General features: G+C 41.4%; 1 protein-coding gene across 2 annotated transcripts in view; it reads right to left on the reverse strand.

Moving 5' to 3' along the window:
* Positions 1-20,963, reverse strand: part of znfx1 (zinc finger, NFX1-type containing 1) — a 36,659-nt gene that overhangs the window by 13,291 nt on the left and 2,405 nt on the right. Inside the window, exons 2-5 of one of the 2 annotated variants that reach the window (XM_042341683.1) lie at positions 11,335-11,453; positions 2,021-3,913; positions 1,604-1,735; positions 852-1,000 (exon numbers count right to left, since the gene is read on the reverse strand). In XM_042341683.1, coding sequence (XP_042197617.1) covers positions 852-1,000; positions 1,604-1,735; positions 2,021-3,913; positions 11,335-11,440 — 2,280 coding nt within the window. In that variant the 5' untranslated portion in view covers positions 11,441-11,453. The remainder of the gene's footprint in view (positions 1-851; positions 1,001-1,603; positions 1,736-2,020; positions 3,914-11,334; positions 11,454-20,963) is intronic. The other variant, XM_042341684.1, reaches the window with a different exon arrangement.

A 20,963-nucleotide genomic window follows, 5' to 3' on the forward strand; every position in this document is an offset into this window, starting at 1 on the left:
GGTGGAAGGGGACATGGGGATGGGGGAGGGACAGGATGATGCAGCCAATGGGGATGTTTACAATTTTTGAGGTGTAGAAGTCTAGGACCTCTTTGCACTTGACGTTTGATATGAGGATAGAGGGGGCTTGAGGGGCTGCATGGAGGAGGTGATGGATGGGGGAAAATAGGGTCTTTGGATTGTTGTTTGCCTCCAGGATGGCTTTGGAGTAAAAGTCTTTGGCCTGTGTAAGGGAGAGGCAGTAGGTGCGAAGGTGCTCGAGCCACAGCTGGCGGTGAATCGTGAGGCCGGATTTCTGCCATCTGCGCATGAGCGTCTGGGTTTGTGTTTTGAGTGAGCGGAGATGACTGTTGTATCAGGGGGAGTGGGTGGGTTTGGAAACAACGCTGGATTTCAGAGGAGCCAGGGAACTGAAGGTTGTGGAAAGGCGTACTGTACTGTTTCACATACTGTAAAGTGAATTGACTATATTTTTGTGGGCGAAAAGTAGCAGTGAATTGCGCACAGCAGTGCCCCACAAACAGTCGTAGCTTCAGTGACCAAATTATTATTGTTTTTTTTTAAAGGAATTATTACCCCTGGAAAAGCAATCCGCCAATCAACTAACAACCAGGTTCCTACTTACTGGTAGGTAAACAGATACCTTACTGGTAGGTAAACAGATAACAGTTTTGCCCTGCTGGGAATCGAACACAGGTCTCTCGCTTGTGAGGCGAGTGTTCTAACCACTGAGCTACAGGAGGTTAAATCTGAATTTAAGAATTTTCCATAATTCCCCACATTTTAAGAGCAATGTTATAGGCTAAAACCATGAAGCATTTTGAGCTGTTGGAGTAACACTGCAGTCTTACCTCAAAATAGGCTCCTCGCAGATGTTGAGGCAGTTTTCTTCTGAAGTCCCTGCTGTTCCGCAGCTCCTTCAGAGTGAACTTCTTCAGTAGCTCACTGTTGCTCCTTCCACCTACTCTGACCAGGCCTCGGTGCAAAAATCCATAGATTCCTACGAAGTTAAAGACACAGCGGTGAACTTTACAAAGCTACCTTGGTTCCCTCTGCTAGGTTTGGTTTTCTTGTCTCATTTCACCCTTTTCAGTTCTCTGAAGCAAATCAAATACAATTTTTAAAATAAGTGAAGATGGAGATTACGTAACCAAAGATCAACATATACTATCAAATGACCCCTAGACAAGTTCTTGAGGAAGACACTTCAGAAAAATTGTTATCTCAAACCCAAAACTATATTAACGTAATTGCTTAATGACACTAATGCAATAAACGTTGATTAATATTTGTGAAAATATATCCAACATTAATGCCTTATGAATGCAGGAGGATAGAAAACAGACTTGTAGCTCAACAAATTTCAAAGTCAACGTATTAGAACAACAACAAAATGATTTTATATAGTGCTTTTCACATCAGGAAGACATCCCACGGCTCTAGACACTGAAGGGTTTGCACTCGAGCTGGTGGTTGGGGTAAAGAGGAGCGGTGGAGGTGGGAGGATGACCGAAGGCATGGTCAGAGAGGAAGGCCTTGAGACAGGCCCAAACAATCAAATACTCGATAATAATACAAAAAGCATTTAGGTTGTCAGACGTACCTTCTAGAAACTGGTCCAATGCATGGTTGGTGTAACATACGACCAAAATCGGACACTTCCTTAGCCCAGGCTGCCAAACTGGCTCGTTGGCCAAAAGAGCTTGGACAATTTTTAATCCTACGTACGTTTTTCCTGCAAGGAATAACTTGATATCACTCGGTTTAACTCTTCAAGAAGTTTGATTCCATTACATTTTTTTGTTTTCTCCCCAAATGATCAAGTGGTATTTTTAGACATCAGAGAAGTCAATACTAAACTCTTAGGCATTTTACAGCCTTAATAATGCGGCATATTTGCTTTTTTTAAAGAAATATCGACCATTTCTACAATGGGTTCACAGTTTTAATTTTTGAGTACCTTTAATTTGTAACCAAAGTGGAGGAATAGCAAAGGCCCCCTTTTCTCAGATGATATTACCTGTTCCTGGAGGTCCTTGAATGATGGCCAGTTCCTTGGTCAGTGCCATCTGCAGAGCTTCCATCTGTGACTCGTCCAACTTGAGCGCTTGTTTGGAAGGCCACGATGCTGGATTGAGGACGTTGATTTTGTTTTGCCTTCGCACAAATTCGAGATGTGGCTCAAAATCTTCCTCGCAGTCGTGAGAACCTTCCTTCATCAGTGCTTCCAGATTGTAGGTATCGCCAAAAAGCAGGTAGCTCGGTGCACTGATGTCTGCCCAACATTCCACAATGTATTTCTGGAAAGGAACATCTTCCCCTCGGATCTCCTGGAGCCCTTCCAGAACATGGCGATAGGCTTCGAAATACGCTGTGGTTTCCACCATCAGAAAGGAATCGGAAGGCTGGACCTCTGCCAGGATCGGGCGACTTCGTTCATTAAAAGAGAGATGGACGATGCCCTTCTTGAGCTCTTCAGGATCCCGGTCTGAGACTGTAGCAAATAATAAGGTTTCAAAGTTGTCTCTTGACATGCACACAAGGGAACCGTACAGCAAACGCTTAGAATTTTGCCACCTGACAAACTTCAGGGGCCGAGTGTCAAACTCAATCTTATAGCCTACTCCAGTGGAAGTGCAGAGGGGGACTTTAATCCGTGTGTTGAAATAGACGCGGATATCATCAAATTTTCTTCTCCTTAAGCCTTTGTCGTCATAATTCTGAAGCAATTCTACAATTCCTTCTCTCAGAGGCCTTACGAAGTCTTCTCTCAGAAGACGGAAATGGGTGTCGAGGTAAACCTCGGCACTGTCGTACTTTTCACTGATCAGATTCGGTCTAAGGAAGGGTTTCTCATCCAAATGCACCTCACTGTAGGTAGGATATATGGTCATGGTTCTGTAGTTGTCTTCTGGGCCAGTTTCATGAGGATCGAGGAACAAACGCGTATCTGTTCTGAGTGTCCCATCCCTTCTCCTTTCTTGGAGATGGTGGATGATGTTCTGGACTTTCTCCATGCTCTTTTCAATCTGGTCCCCGATTGACACACCAGCAGCCCGGAGAGTGTTCACTGTCGGCTCCAATACCAAGATCATCATCGAGGTCTCCTGCACTGAGCTGGCTGGGAAAATGCTGACCAGCTCCTGCAGCAAGAACAAAATGTTTTCAATATATTCAGGATACTGTTTCCTGCGTGAGGGCATTGGATCTGTGGCCATCTGAACCACGTAGCGAGGCAAATAGTTTTTCAGAAAGGCCGAGTCCTTCACAATGCTCAGGAGATGCTGAATGCTCTGACGGTCTGTCCTTGACTTGCAGGCCTTGCACAAGACTTTACAAATGAGTTGGATAAAATTTGTATTCACCTGTTGGTTCAGCAGGTCTTTAAGGCCTGAGTTGCATGCTAATGTGATGACAATTTCAGATGGGTCCTTGTCCAAAAGCACTTCCATGGTCTTGTAGCCTATCTTTCTCACGTGCTGTTCTCCGTCCTTCGCATAGCCCTCCCTGGTGTGTTCCGGGCCACCCCTTCTCTGAAAGTGAGGATTTCCGCGATCGCCCTGCCTACCTCTCCCCCCTTCGTGAAAGTCTCTTCTTCTGGGTTCGTTCCTTCGCTCATTGTGCTGCTCCCTTCTGCCCTCTTGCCGATTCCCCTGAGGCCCGGGAACTCTTCCACTTGGATGTCGAGGTGCTCTTGCAGCGTTGCGCCTCTCATCTTGATGCCTAGGATTGGGATTACAGGTCCTTTCCTGGTTCCTTCCTCCAAACTCTCTGGCTGTTAGCAGTTGCTCTTGCCTGGGTGTCGAAAGTGCTCGTCTTGAAACTGGAGGGCCACTCTGGTCTGATGGTCGTGTGCTGTGCCTAGAGATTCCACTATTTTGCAGTGCTGAGTAGCCAGGTCGCTCTACAGAGCCTGGGGATTAATACAATAAAAAAAAATCAGTGATATATTTTATAATGGAATCTACTTTATTGTGACTATATTATCACGTCCACTTTCTTAAGAGACCATCATCTTGAACAGAGAAGGGAGTTTCTTCTGGTGTTCTGGGTTAACAAATACCTTAAATAAAAATAAATAGTCACTCACTCATGGCTATTGGTGGTCTTGCATATTGCTTTAAGACTTAATCGGCAATTGGACATTGACAATGAGAAGCAAGCAAACATAAAAGGATTCCAGGAAAGTGACTGGGGAGATTGAGGAAGCGAGTGCAAGTTTTAAATAAAGGAACTGTTGGTTTGTGTTTTGCAAGTACATTAGTAAGAGTGAGGTGAGGGGGAAAACAGAGAGAGAGAGAGAGAGAGAGAGAGAGAGAGCGATATCAGGCTAGGCCTGAGAGGAGACCAGAGAAAGGACGGAAAAAAGCCTGTGATTTTCCCTGTTTAGGGAAAACCGGGTTTAAATTTTTGCCTAGTCACGTGGAAAAAGAATAAGAGTGGGATGGTGAAAAAGAGGAGCGAGAAGACAGAGATTAGCTTGCAAGAAAGAGAAATAGAAAGTAAGGTGTATAAAAACACCAGATGGCATGGAACAAGAAGTAGGAGCGAAAATGGCAGGGAAGCTGAAAGCAGAAAAGTAGAATTGAGAGGAGGAATGGTAGCGGAGTCAAGAAAAGTGAAAGCAGAGGGAGGGAGGAGAAGGGGAAAGGAGAGAAAAATGGGACAGAGAAACTGGTGAGGAAAAGAGGAGAAAAGTGAGAAAGCTGCTGTGAAGCAAAGTGGGAAAATAGCAGAGAAGGTTAGAGCGGGGAGTGGAAATAAGATGGCGTAGGTTGAGATGGTCATGGAAGTGGAGCCAAAGACGGATGGTGGCAAAGATGTGATGGGAAGCTGTGAGGCTGCGGAGGTTGGCTCCAAAGTCACGGGAAGCTGTGGACTATTGGTGGGAGGCCCCAAAGTCTCGGTGGGAAGCCGTGGTACCACGGAGGTAGGTTGGGAAGCTATGGTGGGTAGCTGGGAGACTGCGGAGCCACAAAGTCACGGTGGGACCCAAAAGCATGACGGAAAGCAGAAAAGCCATGGAGAGCGGTGACGGGGAAGCAGGGGCGGTGGAGAGGAGAGGAGCGCTCAGAGAACGAGTCCTGGAGATCAACAAGAGCAAAGGGGAGGGAATCCCAAGCACCAAGGAAAGCAGAAGGGAGAGAATCCTTACCGGAGAGGAGAGATTTTCTGCAAGAGAAACTGTGTTTTGGATTTACAAACACTACACAGTGTCAGAAGTGAAACGGAACCTGGAGTGAAATGGACTATGAGATTTAATACGGATTGAAAAGCAGAATGCCGAGAGAAGCAGAATTAAATGCCGTACCAAGGTATGTGCAGATTCCAAGACCGCTGAAGTTGGTTGGAAGTTTAAGGCACAATTGGCAACGGTTTGAAAGAGACTTTAAAACTTTTGGATTAGCAGCAAACATAATGAAACTGCTGCAGGAACAGCAGTCAGTGATTTTTTTTGAACGTGGCTGGCAGGGAAGCAAAATAATATTTTGCAACCCTAGAAAGAGAGGTGGATATGTGAATGAGATGATGACTATTATGATGGAAAGTTGCTGTGGGAAAAATAATGTGATAATTGACCGATTTAAGTTTGGAACAAGAACAACAACAACAAAATTACATTTGTAGAGCGCCTTTCAGGTCGGGAGGAAAACAAGGACCCATATAATCATTCAATCAGCCCTGAGATCCCTAAGTAAAAATTGCAATTACGGAACATTAAGAGAGAAAATGATATGGGACCAGATTTTAGTTGGCATAAAAGATAGTAAATTGAGAGGAAAGCATTTGGAAAAAAGGAATCTGACGTTAGAATTAGCAATGGAGATAATAAGGATTGAAGAGGTGACAAAAATAAATATGAGAAACATGGAGAGAGAAACAGAAATGGAAATAGATGAACTAGCCAACAGACAAAGTTGGAATGATACAGTTGAAGAGTATGGAGTGCAGAGAATATACAGGCCAAGAGGGAGGCTAAACACAATGGACAAATGTGGTAAATGCGGATTAGAACATCCTATGAGGAGATGCCCGCAGAAGGAATGGAATGCTATCAATGCAAAAGAAATGAACATTATGCAAAATTGTGCAGCAATAGACCACAAGAAAACGTAGAGAGATATATAGCCGATATGAAGCACAAGAGAAAAGTCAAACAGAAAGAAGAGAGCACAAGAGGCCAAATAACCTGAGGAGAACCAGAATTGGGCAAATTAGATCAAGGGGATATGAAAGGAAAATCAGCTCGAATATAGAATCCCAAGAAAGTGAACAAGGAGTACAATATTGATGCAGTGGAACTCATAAAGAGACTACACACAAAAGAAACAAATGAGTAGATGGTTATCTATGGTGTATAAAAAAAGTAATTCATTGCAAATTAGATACGGGAGCACAGGTCAGTGTAATGGCATGGGATGAATATATAAAATTGGGAGAACCAAATAAGGAAAAAAATGGAGAAAGGGAAAGGTGAATTAAAGGAATATAACAAAGCAAAAAATGAAGCAATGGCAGAGTAGAGATAGAAGTGATCTACAAAGGGAGACAATATACAATAAAATTCTACACTGTAAAAATAAAAGCTGATACTTTATTTATTACTTTATTATGACTGGAAGATATAATAAAAATGGGAATGTTAAAAGAATTGTGAATGTGAAAATAGTGGAAAGTGAACCAAGGGAAACGGAAGAAATAATAGGAAAATATAAACAGGTATTCGGAAACAGAGGGTTAATGAAAGGAGATTACACAATAAGATTAGAAGAGACAGTAATTCAACCATTAAGGAGAGTACCAGAGGGAATGTAAAAAAGACTGACAGAAAAATTAGACCAAATGGAAAGGGACCAAATAAATAAAAAAGGTGGGCAAACCCACTGAGTGGGTGAGTGCAGTGGTAAAGCTAGAGAAACCAAATCATTACGGATATATTTAGATCCACAACAGTTAAACAGGGCTATGAAAAGGGAACATTATGCAATTCCCACTTTAGAAGATGTGCATGCTTTAATTGGCAAGTCAAATTTTCAAAGAATAGTATGTATTTGACAATGTTTATGACACGGTATGAGAGATATTGCTTCCAAAGAATGCCCTTTGGCATCAAGTCAGCACAAAAGGTGTTCCAGAAAAAAAATGTCTCAAATATTAGAAGAAATACCAGGGGTGATCAATTATATTGACGACATTTTGATATATGTCGAAACACGAAAGGACACGATGAAAGGTTGTAAAAGGTATTAAAATGTTTGGAAGAAAATATAAAAACTAAACAAAGAAAAATGCAGGACAGGAGTAAAGGAAGTAAAATACTTAGGGCATATAATTGCCCAAGAAGAGTGAAAAAATTGATCAGAAAAAGGTAATAGCAATAACAAAAATGCCCGCAATGATAGATTTAAAAAAAGGAGTAAAAAGGCTCATGGGAATGGTGAATTGGGTGGAAAGTTTTATTCCAAAATTAATTGAAATAATGGAGCTAATAAGGGAAAAAGCCAATAAATTCATGTGGGAAAAAGAACAGAAAAAAAGCATTTCAGAAAATAAAAGGCTATAACAAAAGCTGCAGTATTAAAACTTTATGATGTACATGCGCCAGTTAAAATATCTGTAGACAACAACAACAAAATTATATTTGTATAGCGCCTTTCACGTTGCTGAGCAAGGTACAACGTAAGTAAAACAGGGTTAGGAGTGGTACTAACTCAAGAAGATTGTAGCATATGCATTGGGAGTTCTATCAAAGACGCACAGATAGAGGAGTGTTTAGCAGTTGTATTTGGATGCGAGAGATTTAAACAATATGTATTTGGAAAGAACAACAACAATTTGCGCTCTCAATGCAGTGTCGGGTCTCAGAGCGCTTAACAGTGGCGGAGTCTGACTCCGAGCCAAGGTCGGGGGGGGGTGGGGGTAAAGAGAGAGATAGTCGTAAGCACGGTTGAAGAGAAAAGTTTTCAGGCAGGACTTGAAAAAGGGGAGACAGGGGGCAAGGCGGAGGGATTGAGGGAGAGCATTCCAGAGTTTTGGGGTGTAGTGGCTGAAAGCGCGACTTTTGATGGTGGGGTGGAGGGTGCAAGGGATAAACAGGAGGCCGGTGCTTCGAGCAGAGGCGCCGGGTGGTGGAGTGAGGAGCTTGGAGAGGTAGGGAGATGTCAGGGAGTGAATGGATCTAAACAGTAGTGTGAGGAGTGTGAGAAGAAGATAATAATAGAAAATGATCACAAACCATTAGAGGCAATTTTTTGGAAGGGGTTAAACGAAACACGGCCTAGGTTACAGAGAATGAGAATACGTCTTCAAAAGTACAATTTAGAGTTTAGATGCAAGTCAGGAAATACCTTACGTGTGGCGGATACACTTAAGAGAGCCACATGTCAAAATGGAAACAAGGAGGATAAACAATTAGAAAAGGAAATGGAGTTCCAGGTATGGGACATCACAAAAGCAACACGGCTTGAGAATCAAATAATAGAAGCAAACCAAAAAAATAGTGTGAGTAAGGAAATTCAAACGATGTTGAACAAAGGTTGGCCAGAAAATAGAAAATATTCACCAGGAGAGGTACGACCATATTATGAGTATAGAAATGAAATATATCAGAAAAAAAGGAATAATAGAGGGCATAGGACAATAATTCCAAGAGAATTAAGAAAAAGAAATGTTGACAAACTTACATGAAGGGCATTGGGGTATAGAAAAAGTGAAGAGAAGAGCAAGAGAAGTAGTATGTTGGCCGGGCATAAGTAAACAAATCGAGGACAACATAGGAAAGTGTGAGACATGTGCGAGACATCAAAACAGAGGAAGGCATGAACCTTTTGGTCATCAGAGACCAAACACTGCATGGACAAAAATAGGAATAGATTTGTTCTGTTATCATGGGAAAGATTATTCATTGATAGTAGACGATACCTCGAGGTACAGAGAATTTGCAGAATTAAATGATATAACTGCAGAAATAATAATAGGCAAGACTTAAGAAACATTAGCCAGGCATGGAATACCAAGGGAATTAATAAGTGATAATGTGTCACAATTTGCGAGTGCTGAATACAGAAAATTCACAAAACAGTGGGACACAGACCACAGAACATCATCACCAGGATATCCACAAAGTAATGGAATGGTGGAAAGAACAGCACAGACATTAAAGAAATTGTGGAAGAAAGCTGAGGAATCAAAGGAAGATAAATGTTTGGTATTACTAGCCTACAGAAATACTCCGATAGATGACCAGGGACAGTTACCGTCACAGATTAAGAGATGGGTTAATATGGAAGGAAACTAAATTGAAACCACAGGTACAGAGATAAAGGAATTGGAAGAAACAAGGGCAAGAGCCACAGAAGGAAAAAACTTTCAAAAAAGGAGAAGCCATATGGTTTCGGAGGAAAAACTTCCAAACATAAGGATGGATAAAAGGAAAAATTTGAGGGAAGGATAAGAACACCAGATCATATTGAGTAAAAGATGAAAAAGGAAAGATATATAGACAAACATTTTGGGAGATCAAACAAAGAAAATACAGGAAGAAAAGGAAAAGCAGAAGGAAGGTCAAGTAGCAGCAGAAACGGTAAGAACAACCAGATGTGGAAAGAAATAAAAAGACCACAAAGAATGATAGAACAAGATTGAGAAAAAGGGAAGAGAAGAAACTAAAAGAAGGAAATGTTGCATATTGCTTTAAGACTTAATTGGCAATTGGACATTGACAATGAGAAGCAAGCAAGCAAGCATGAAAGGAGTCTGGGAAAGTGGCCGAGCAGATTGTGGACGAGAGTGGAAATGTAATGTTTAAATAAAGAAACTAGTGAATCAACTGTTTGGATTTACAAACATTGCAAGTGGGACAAACTGGCAAACTGGCTGCCGCACGCAGTTCACCACAGAATACACAGTCAATCTACTTTACGGTATGTCCTGTGAAGCGCTTTGAGATATCTTGACAATGTGATAAGGCAATATCAAACGCAAGGATTGTTATTTATCATTATTATTGTTACACTGCCAACTCATTCATGGAATCATATTGATCTTCCCCACAGACGCCATGTGCAATGGTTTGTTTCATAGAATCAAGCGTAAAGTTAGAGGTTGTTACTTAACTTACCCCTTTCTGCATAATGCTCCTCCTCTTTAATGCTCTGATTATCTAAAGGACTTTCCTGTGTAATGAACCATTTATGAGCAGGAGCAAGGCAAGTTCTAGGTTACTTTCTCCCCTTTTCTGAAATGCTGACATACGCTGAATATGCTTCCGGGAGCTACAAAAGGCATTTATGTGTGAATTGATCATGTCCTCAGCCAATGTGAAAATAATTCTTGCAGTTGCATTTCAAGTCAAAGTGCTTCACAGGAATTAATGTGAAATGTAGCGACTGTCTATTTTGTAGGAAAATATACAATCACTTTCCTGCATGGGTCACTGAATAGCATTCAGAAGTGGGGAAAACTGGTTGTTTTTTNAACGTCTCCTTCAGCACTGGGATACTGAGGCTAATTTGTATGTCTTGGTTGAGATCTGATTAAGTCTGATTAAGAGGGAAAATGTGATGTTTCTACAATAACAAGAACAAAATGATCGGCCTTGAAGGAGGCAAGGGAGGAAGTGAGGCGAAGGGACCGTGGGATGGAGTCCCAGAGTGTGGGCGCAGAGAGGTTGAAAACACATAAACACGCACAATTGTGGCTAATTAGCCATAACCATAAGATCACATGAGATGTTTGGATGGAGAAGGACCTTGAATTAATTTGATCTCATGTCTCAGGAAACTCCACCCTATCATGAGTCATGTCATAATAATAAAAACAATCCTTGCATTTGAAAGAGCGCCTTATCACGCCTTCTAGATTTTTCAAAGCGCTTCACAGAATATACTGTAAAGTGAATTGACTGTATATTTTATGGGCGAAAAGCGGCAGCCAATTGCGCACAGCAGTGCCCCACAAACAATTGTGGATTGAGTGACCAAATTATTATATTTTAACAAAAATTTTTGAAGGGGTTATTACCCCCAGAAAAGCGACTAACAACCGGGTTCCTGCTTACTGTTAGGTGAACAGAGTAATCTAAAGGTTTGCAATTTACGAGACAGTCATTCACTTGCTGTATGTGAAATAATCAGCCACAGTACGATTATTCAAGCTTGGCATCCTACCCTTCAAAGACAACATCTCAACGCCCACTTCCCAAGCGTTCCAGTTATACGACGTCTGTATGACCCAGGTAGGTGCAAAGAAAATATAATTTTAGCAACTAGAGAGTAGAAACGGAACCCTGCAATAGCAAGAAGTAAACTGCACAGTCTGTTAACACTCACTCACCATTTCCTCTCCCGGAGTTTGCCCGTGACCATCCTGGCGTGACATGCCTTCTGTAAGGGTTCCCCTCCTCTGATTCTTGGCTCTTCTTCCATTGCTCAGGATCCATTGGGAACAATCTGCTGTACGTCACAGCACATTACGCCATTATATATCATTTCACTTTGACAACAAGAGTCGACAAAAGTCTTTGCCACCACATTCAGCAAAAAAAAAAGCAAGTTTCCAAAGCACTGTCAATTTGGATAACTTGCAGGTTTCCTAAAAATAAAAGTTTTTAAAATTGAAATGTGTGCAATATGTGGTATGTTTTAAGAGTATATCAAAGATCTGTAGAAAAGATTTCTGGTGATAGTGGAAATAAACCCTAATTTGTTAGACCACTACCTCGGAGATACCTGTCTGAGGGTGGAATCAAGCTAAAAGCTACGGACATATGTATTTATATGCATATCATTCCACCTCATGCTGCCAATGTATACCAGTGGGGCTATAACACCAGATTCTTGCTGGTAAAGGCAGTAATGTAAATGGTGGGATTGTGTGTAAATGGTGCTAAATAAAAGTGTCCAAATTAACTTTTTAGCAATTGGTATTAGGTAAAAGTTGAGATATTTCTTAACTCATCCTTTGTTAATTAGCGTAAGCAACGGGCTAAGAAGAAGCAATGAACATTTTACACCTTGTTGCTGTATGCAAATTGGCTGTCGCTTTCACCTACAAACACCCAGTCACTTTATTACACATTACAGTAAATAATATGAAGCGCTTTGAGATGTTTTGACAAAATAATAAGGTGCTATAGCAAATGCAAGGATTATTATTATTAACATAATTTTTCTGCCTCCAAACCACAGCACTAAAACTGAACGATTTGTCCTCTTTCTTTCCCACTCCTCTAACTCGAGGGGTGAAATACAAGGAGTTTCATAAGTGATTTGAAATGACAATTATGACATTGAAGTGTAACTGTGCCTTCTGTGCAGGCATTTGGTCTCCTTATATTTGTTGCAATCGGGAGGTTTGTTCATTGATCTTGCCGCACCTTCATTCATTGCTGGAAGAACAGGGTTTTGACCCCGGTGAAACAGCCAATGTATTGTATAGCATTATACAGAATGAAGCAGACAGAAACAGACCATTCAGACCAACTCTGTGCAGTGGTTATCCTTCACAAGAGTCTCCTCCCATCCTAGTTGCCAATACTATACCCCTGTATTTCCTTTTCCATCTTAAAAACATTGATGCCATTTGCTTCAACCACATCTTCCAGCAGTGAGTTCCATATTCCCACTACCCTCTGTGTGAAAAAAATTCCTCCTGAAATCTCTTTTAGATCTACTAGCTAACTGTCTTACATCTACTCTCAGTCTGCAAAACAAGTGGAAACAGCCCATCAATGCCAGAAGAAACTGTTGAAGACAATTGGGGTGTTACGGTACATAACCCTTCATGATGTTGCTATTTTAATATTGCTCTTGTTTGATGTGCAGGAAGAAATCTTTATTTAGGCTTTTAGACTCTCGAACAGCAACTAGTCTATTTTTGAAACATGCTGCTCTGCGCACTCTGATTAGCACATTCGCTGTTGGGAACTAAATATTATTCTGCTCCATTTGCTAAGTTTCACAGTTAAAGAACCCCTCTTCCCCATGTCTGCCTCCTCCCTGGGACTGGTTGAGGCTGGCTTCAAATAATCAATGAGAGATTAATTATTAATTATTAATTAAATGCACAATTAGAACAATTGTTCGGTGGCACGGTTTGTGCTTGAAAGACAGTTTCAGTATTTGTGCCATTTCGAATTCCTAATCGTGAAGGGGTGGGGTGGGGGAGGGGATTCCTCAGAAAAAATAATTGAATAAATTGATGGGAGTTTCCACCAATTTCCAGGCAGTGAAAGATTCAGAGCTCTTACTCACTTCCTGGTGGCTGGGTACAAAATGATTTTGGGCAATTACAAACCAGCACCAAGTGTCCACAAGTCAACGCAAACCAGCCCTGAATTCAGATGCAATCACACTCGGAGAGACCATATAGTGTCACACTGGTGCAGTACTATTGCTCTTTTGAGGTTGGGACCAAGCCCTTCATGGTAGAACACAGGGAGCTTTGCTCTGTATCTGAGCATCCCACAAATGTGAGTGCTTGACTCTGACACAGGATGTCAGAACTACGGATTTGCCAGGATTTCTATTTAAAACTAATGAAAATGCTGTACAATGAAACAAAATCCATCTTTCACACACAAACACACATTCTTCATTGCCAAACTGAATCAATAAATCAAAGTTACACAATTGTTTGAGTAAATAGTCTCTCCTCAAAGGCCAGTAAGCTTCCTATGCATATAATTAAATCTCCAGAACTTGCTGTACTCGTAAATCAACTTTTACTTACAAAGGAAACATCCTGGAGTACACTACAGTAACTCTATAAAGAGTTTTCACCCTCCAACAATAACAGAATACAATTTCCTCCAATCAAATTCACATTATTATTCAGAGAGGCTGTAACATGAAACAACGTTGACAAATTTTGTGTGCACAGCAAATGATCCCAAATGCAACTTAGAATTTGTCTTAATGAGGTCCGGGGTCAAGTGTGTGAGTTGGAATCTGTCAATTGGGGAGCAGGTCCGGCTGAGGCCATGCAGCGGATGATCAATTGCGGGTGACAGCATCCGGAATTGGAAAATGCTGATATTGGTCAGGTTTCGGTTTCTGCACGTGCTTCATTGGTGAGACAAGCGTTATCGGCAGATCTTCATAATGCGTGGCCCCCAACTACAGGGGAAGGTTGGCAGAGGGCTATTCTTCAGATCCTGGAGACAGATCACCAAACCCTTTTAAATCATACAGGACGAATGAAACAGGGTCCCCACAAAATACCCTCGGCTTTTGCAGCATGTTTGTCGCTTGGGATTGCGAAGCAGACGGAAGACACAAGAAGAGCTATCGTGCTACAGACCAGACAAGCGCAGCAAGCAGCGATTCCAGCAGCGCAGCCAGCAGCAGTGCAGGAAAACAATCCAACTGTCCCTCCTCAGCCCCAAGTGTTGATCCCCAATGTTCCTCCTCCAGCAATGGAGGACCCAGCTTTCAAAATAATGTTTTTAGAACAGCTAAACCCCAAACCAAAGTCGGCATCTGCTGCCACGGCGAATACAACTCTGCCGTGGGATAGTATTTTAGAAGCGGGCTAGTACACGTTTGGGATTTGTCTGCTCGTGTTCGTACCTCCATGCCCCCTCCCACTCCGCGGCCGGAAGCCGCATTAGAAGGACCCTGGCCACTAGTGGGTATGGGGAGAGGAACAGGCCGGGGTAGATTATACTTGCGTGCGCACTCTCTCGCACACACTCTATCTCTATACTCCCCAAAATTAGGGCCTGATATATTCTGATTTATGCAGGAAACCCTGGGCATTATGCCTCTGAATGTCGGTCCAGGAGACCAGGGGAACCACCAAACAGGGCAAAGAAATTTTACAGCCTCAAGCAGGAGGCAAGTCAATTGCAATAAACAAGGTCACCATATGTGGCAATGCAGACCACGGAGACGAAAGGGTCTACCCTCCAGACAAGCTCCAAATAACAATAACTTGGGAACCAATGATAAAATTCGCTGGTTAAGACAGCAGATTGAGAGATTGGAGACTCTGTTGAATGTTGAAAGGATCACAACACCCACAAAATGGAAAACCAGACAGCAAGAGGCAGACGAAAAATTAAAAGGGCACAAATTAGCAGCCTTGGTAGAGGAAAATACTGAAAAAGTGCAGACGAACAAGGTTCACTGCAAGGTTTGAAAGACAAAACAGGACAAATTAATTCTATTGGTAGAAGAAGGGGTAAAGGGATAAACTCAAATCCAATAACAAAACCAACAATACTGAGGGATTGTAAAGGTGAAACTAAGAGGCATACTGAAGAGTCAAACTTGAAAGAAAGATTGGGACAAATGGTACTTCTGAATTTGGAAGGTTATGAAAGGAGTTGAAAGCAATGAGACAACTGATTGGGCAGACAGAAGGAGAAATTACAGTATTAAAGTCATTATTTTGATTTATTTTGTGTAACCTTTATTTTGTCTGTTCCAGTAGTTCAGCAATAATCAAAGCCTGCGGGCAAGGATTGAGTGAACACCCGCTGAAATAATATTCAAAATTTCCGGGGCCTTACTGTTTATGTTTACATTACTCATGATATTATTGATGATCAGGCTCAGTAATTACACATGCTAAAATGAGTTGAAAGGATTGATGTGGTGGCTAAGGTAAAAGAGAATCGTGAAGATTCTGAGGATGATAGTGAGCCTGTGCTGTCATCTTGACCCACTCGAGGTAGGGATTGGGACAGTTAGCAATCACAGAATTCTGGTTTGTCTTAACTTGACCAAAGAAAATTGCTAAGACTCATCGACTTGCTTTGCTGAAATAAAACTAATTCTATGGGCTCCCAAGGACATTGATAATATCAGTACCTTTAACCTGTCAAGGACAAAAGGTGCACACCAACCTTGAGGGAAATGTTTTTAACCTTACAATGAATGGAAAAAGAAGCAGACTTGGCGGTATATGATTAAAAAGGTCTGAGTTTGAGAACGCAGAAACCGAGTCTTAACCGATCTTGAAAAAAAGAGATATTCTACAATCAACATGGATCAAACCACGTTAACAAGTCGATTCTTAATCAAAGCTGCTGTAGCAATCTGATCAATTAATTGCACTGAACTTTATTACTCATGTCTTATGCCTTTGTCATTGCCCCGGCTGTTGTTTTGATCGGTATGATTTTTTGTGATATCTCCGTCTTTTACTGAAGAGAACTTGCTTGCAATCTGACCATTTAGTTAGCTAGCTTAATAAATCATACATAAATGAGATTGAAAATCTTATTTTCTCACTCTCAAGGTAAAGACTGTAAGATTATGGTCAAAATCATTGTTTGATACCCAGGGTGTGTGTAAAGACTGGGAGCAGTAGTTGGGCATTGTCGTAGAGAGTCAGCGCACTTCCCAGTGGAATCAATATGATTCTACTGTATCTATGGTCTCAGTTTTAACAATAAGTGAAGCTATTTGTACTAGTTTATAAAGCTTGGATTATTACACAACCATGTTGTTCGTCTCTATCTGAATCTCTTACAACAGGTCTGAGTAACTTAAAAATGAGCCAATGGATTCCCCCAGTGACCTGATGGGTAAATAATAATAATAATCCTTGCATTTGACATAGTGCCTTACCACGTCTTCGAGACATCTCAAAGCACTTCACAGAATATCTGTAAAGTGAATTGACTGTATATTTTGTGGGTAAAGTCAGTCGTGAGTTCATCAATCGGCCATAGAGACAGGAATCAAATTGTGATTTGTACTGAAGTATCTGATCTCAGCCATGATAAGCAATTGGGGCGTTGCAGTTAGCTTCAGGGCTCTTGGTTCAGGAAGAGAGAAATCAGCCAGTATTGTTGATTGTGGCTGGTGAGAACAGGAACCGGCTCAGCTGGTAAACAACCTGCTGACGCTCACCGTCAAGGCTCATACATGAATAATAGCCACTTGGGTGAAATACACCAGGCTCCTGTGAAACCTTATCCAGGTACAAGAAAAAGGAATGAAAGACTCCGGGAGAGAGAGTTCCAGAGTGCTGGGGCAAGGTGAGACATTGAGCAGATCTCAAATTGGCACATTGAGACCGCAAGAGATCCCATGGTAGGGTGGGAGAAGAAATGTTTTTAAAATAAATGTAAGGCTGTTCACAAATGGAACTCATCTTTTGTAAGTTGCTGGATAAACTTGTTCTGTGATAAGAGTCAAATTACATGTATTAGTCCCAGATCAGGCTGACCAAGAACACATTGACAATCACGAGCGGTAAACATGTTCTATGCAGACATTACTAGGAAAGTCTATCAAAAAGGGGAAAAAGTGGACAAAACAGCAAGCAATGTACAGACATCAGTCTGCAGTGAGTACTGTTTGTGTACAAGCTGGAGGGATTTTCCAGAAGTCTTTGGACCCTAATGCAGGGTGGAATAATAAAACCGGTCTGAACACAATGACCTAATTTTCCTGTGCAGCCATGGTTACCCTAAGTTAATAAATAAAAGCAATCTGCTTTATTACTATGGCAAATAATATCTACAAAAAGTAAGAGATACTGTTCTATACTCCTTACAGAAAAAAAACAGCTTCATTCCCCAGTGTCGTGGTTGTTTTCGGGCTTTATACAATAAACAAGCTGACTGGTTATATTTAGTAAGAGAAACGCCTGCAGTACGTTCATCCTTCAGTCCATTATGTCTTTGATCATTTTTCTTTTCTAAAACTTACAAAGTTGTTGTAAGGGCTGCAATTGTTTCCTAGCGGTTTGAATGACAGCAAAAAAGAACCTCAAAGATAGTTGGTTTAAGCAGTACATTAAGAGCCAGGTATGAGTCAGTCTTTACAGGGGTGGGTGGTGGGGGGTGGAAAGGATGTGAAATTGTCGGTCTCGGAGAGTTCAGCATCCCTCTCGTTGCTGCACTTTGTGTTGAGGTCACACATAGACATGGTCATGTCTCCAATGACAACGTCACATTGCGTGCTTGTAAAATGAACTGCATATATAAAGAAATGTTTGATTTCTCTCTTTCTCCCAAATAACGTCAGACAATTTTACAGGGGAAAATAAACCCTTGGGCTCTCACCTGATACAAAGAGTATCTTTCTGAAATATAATACACATGCTCTTATTCAGTAATAAATACTGTCGTACCAAAATGCACACAGAGTATTATCTCTGTAATGCTATCTCTTTGACAGACAAGTGATCCATTACAATCCTAGTTGAGTGCTACAATCTTGTAAAACAGCCCTTATTATTGTATATGTATCATGCAACTGCATGAGGCAACTCAACAGAAAAAATGGAAATTGTTAAAGAACTTGCAATGCATTACTATGTATTACAGGGGGATATTACAACAACAACAACAAAATTACATTTGTCTAGCGCCTTTCACGTCGGAAGGACGTCCCAAGGCGCTGGACAGACAGAGTTTCGGACTCGAGCTGGGAGTTATAATAATAATAATCGGGGAGGGTGGAGGGCAGTGGTGAATCAGGGAGATCGAAAGCGCAGTCGAGGGTCTTGAAGAAGGCAAGGGAGGGGGCGAGGCGGAGGTTTCGTTTATTACAAAACAGGTTTTGTTTATTTGTGTATTACAAAAAGGGAATTCTGGTAATGTGCAACAGTATCGGGCAACTCAGAAAAATGCATCATTTGCTTAAGGTTTGTTTTAACAGAGTCAAAATTATGACACCCCCACCGCATGTATCTTAGTAATGCATTCTAGTGCATCTGATCAGCCCTATATCCGGTTAGCTCAATTGGTACCATTCTCACCTTTAGTTAGAAGGTTTGTATACGTTACACCTGGTTTCCAATCATTCTTTGAATTTTTTAATATAAAATTGCCATCCTTTGTGTAATCAAGTGATCATACTGTTAGCTTGTGCACATGGCAATAAGTACGGTACGCGGATTAAACATGGAAGTGTAGTTTTTTTTAAAATCAGGCTTGTGGGGCCCATTTATTGCTGATTCTACCACAATCAACAAGAGCTACAGCAATTGTGCTATGTTTTTGCTTCACACTCTTGCCACTCAGTTTCATTGCCACGGGAAATTATACGTTAATTTTTAAAAAGATATTTCTCTCAAACCTGATGGAGAAAATTAAATCAGCAGTGCCTATGTGTGGTTTTGAATTATAACATGCGCAGGGGTATTTCCTGTTTAAAAATGCTGAACTGTTTCGGGACTTTTTCCACTCTGCAGTGCTTTAACATCAGCAATTATTAAAAACAGCTTCCTCAACAAATTACTTCCCCTACAAAAAAAAATTAGCTTTAATTTTTTTTTCACACAGGGAATTCTGTCCATGTCTATTTTTAAAAGAATGCTGACTTTTGATTACATTATCGGGGGGACTTGATTTTTTCCTCCATCTTCCCCTTTTTGTCTTCAGGTGGTGAGCAATGGGGAAAACTGGCTTATGGGAATGTCAGTGAGCATCAAAGAATCTTTCAACCAACACTTGTATGTAAATGATTAACAAAAAAACAACTGATCAGTATATGGAGATGTGTATCTCTGACAGCATTTGCAGGTTGGATTTGAGAGCACATGTGGAGACTTTATCCTTCACTCCTGGACAAATAATTTACTTGATATTTTGGATTTTAAGTCACAATTATTAGTCAAATGATCATCGTAACTATGGTTCTCTTCTACCATTTATATTACAGAAAGGAACAAAACATAAATAATCCTAACATTTCCCACAGAGCTTATGAAAAGCTTTGAAACGTTTCAAAGTACATCAGAAGCAACTGTGGTTTATTGTAGTGTATTTGAAGGGAAACATAGTGGGTCCCACGAGCAACTGTGAAACAAATGATTAATTTATTTGAACCAGAAGTGCGAGTGCTACCAATTGAACCAGGCTGATATGAGATGTTTTGAGCTGGCTACAGGAAGGAGCTGGATGTTCAGGGTGAGCACTGATGGTCCAGCACCTTGGGACGTCCTCCCGACGTGAAAGATGCTATACAAATGCAATTTTGTTTTATTGTTTTTGTTATTGTTCCATGCGCTGTTTCTCCCTCACCTCCCAGTTTGGTACCATAACTAATCCCACCCAGGCCATGAATATTGTCCGGTTGAGGTGACTTGTTCTTGTAACCTATTCACTGGTCTGCTCGTAGGTACCCGTCAATCACCAGAGGAGCTCTAGTAAAAGTTGCCCCAATGCTCAATGGGGGATTAAGAATGCATACTTGAAACATTGCCAAAGTGATGATGGTCCTCTGAACATAGGCAAACCCTTGCCCCACCCACTTCAGGTAAGGCCCTTCACACCTGCCCTCGGCGCAGGGCAAAACACAACACCTTACATTTCAGCAACTTGCGCAAGCCGGAGACACAGCTCCAAACCTTTCTTCTCTCCTCATAACAGGACCTCAGCTAATTCAAGGTTCTTGTGGGAGGCATTCAGCCTTTTTTTTAAGATTTTATTTGTCAGTAAGCGATTGCAGTGGACAAGCAGCCCAGTCTCAGATGCAAAGCAAAACACAGCTGCATCTTTTTTTTCCAACGAGCCTAACATGTCTCAGTTCATTTAACAGGTTACAGTGATGTGTGTGCGTGTGTGTGTGTGCGTGCGCGTGTGTGCGGGTGGGTGGGTGGGTGGGGCTGATCCGGTCAAATTGAATCATTAATGTAAAAATATATAGAAGTTAGTTTCACTTCCATCCAAAGTGGATGTTAGCTGAAATGTGGAGGTGTTCCATTTAAAGGCTACTTCCTATGTGAACAATAAGTGTAATTTTTGCCCAGCTTGTCAATATTCCGGCAAAAGACTGAATGGTAAGGGATTTTTTTGGTGAGTGAGGTAGTCATCACTCAACCCCCCACTAAGCTGAATTAGACTGAATCCTGTTTCTCAAATGGAACCTAAATGTCCCCCAAACAACCATTTCCCCCTCCGCCCCCCAAATCTGGGCCCCAGATGACGTGGACCTCATTCCTTACTCACAACTACTTGAGCAAGTCAAGTGACAGGATCGCTTCTCTGACCCGGTCAA

Source organism: Callorhinchus milii, unplaced genomic scaffold (genome assembly GCF_018977255.1).
Source record: "Callorhinchus milii isolate IMCB2004 unplaced genomic scaffold, IMCB_Cmil_1.0 Scaffold18, whole genome shotgun sequence".
In the NCBI taxonomy this organism is placed as follows: Eukaryota; Metazoa; Chordata; class Chondrichthyes; order Chimaeriformes; family Callorhinchidae; genus Callorhinchus; species Callorhinchus milii.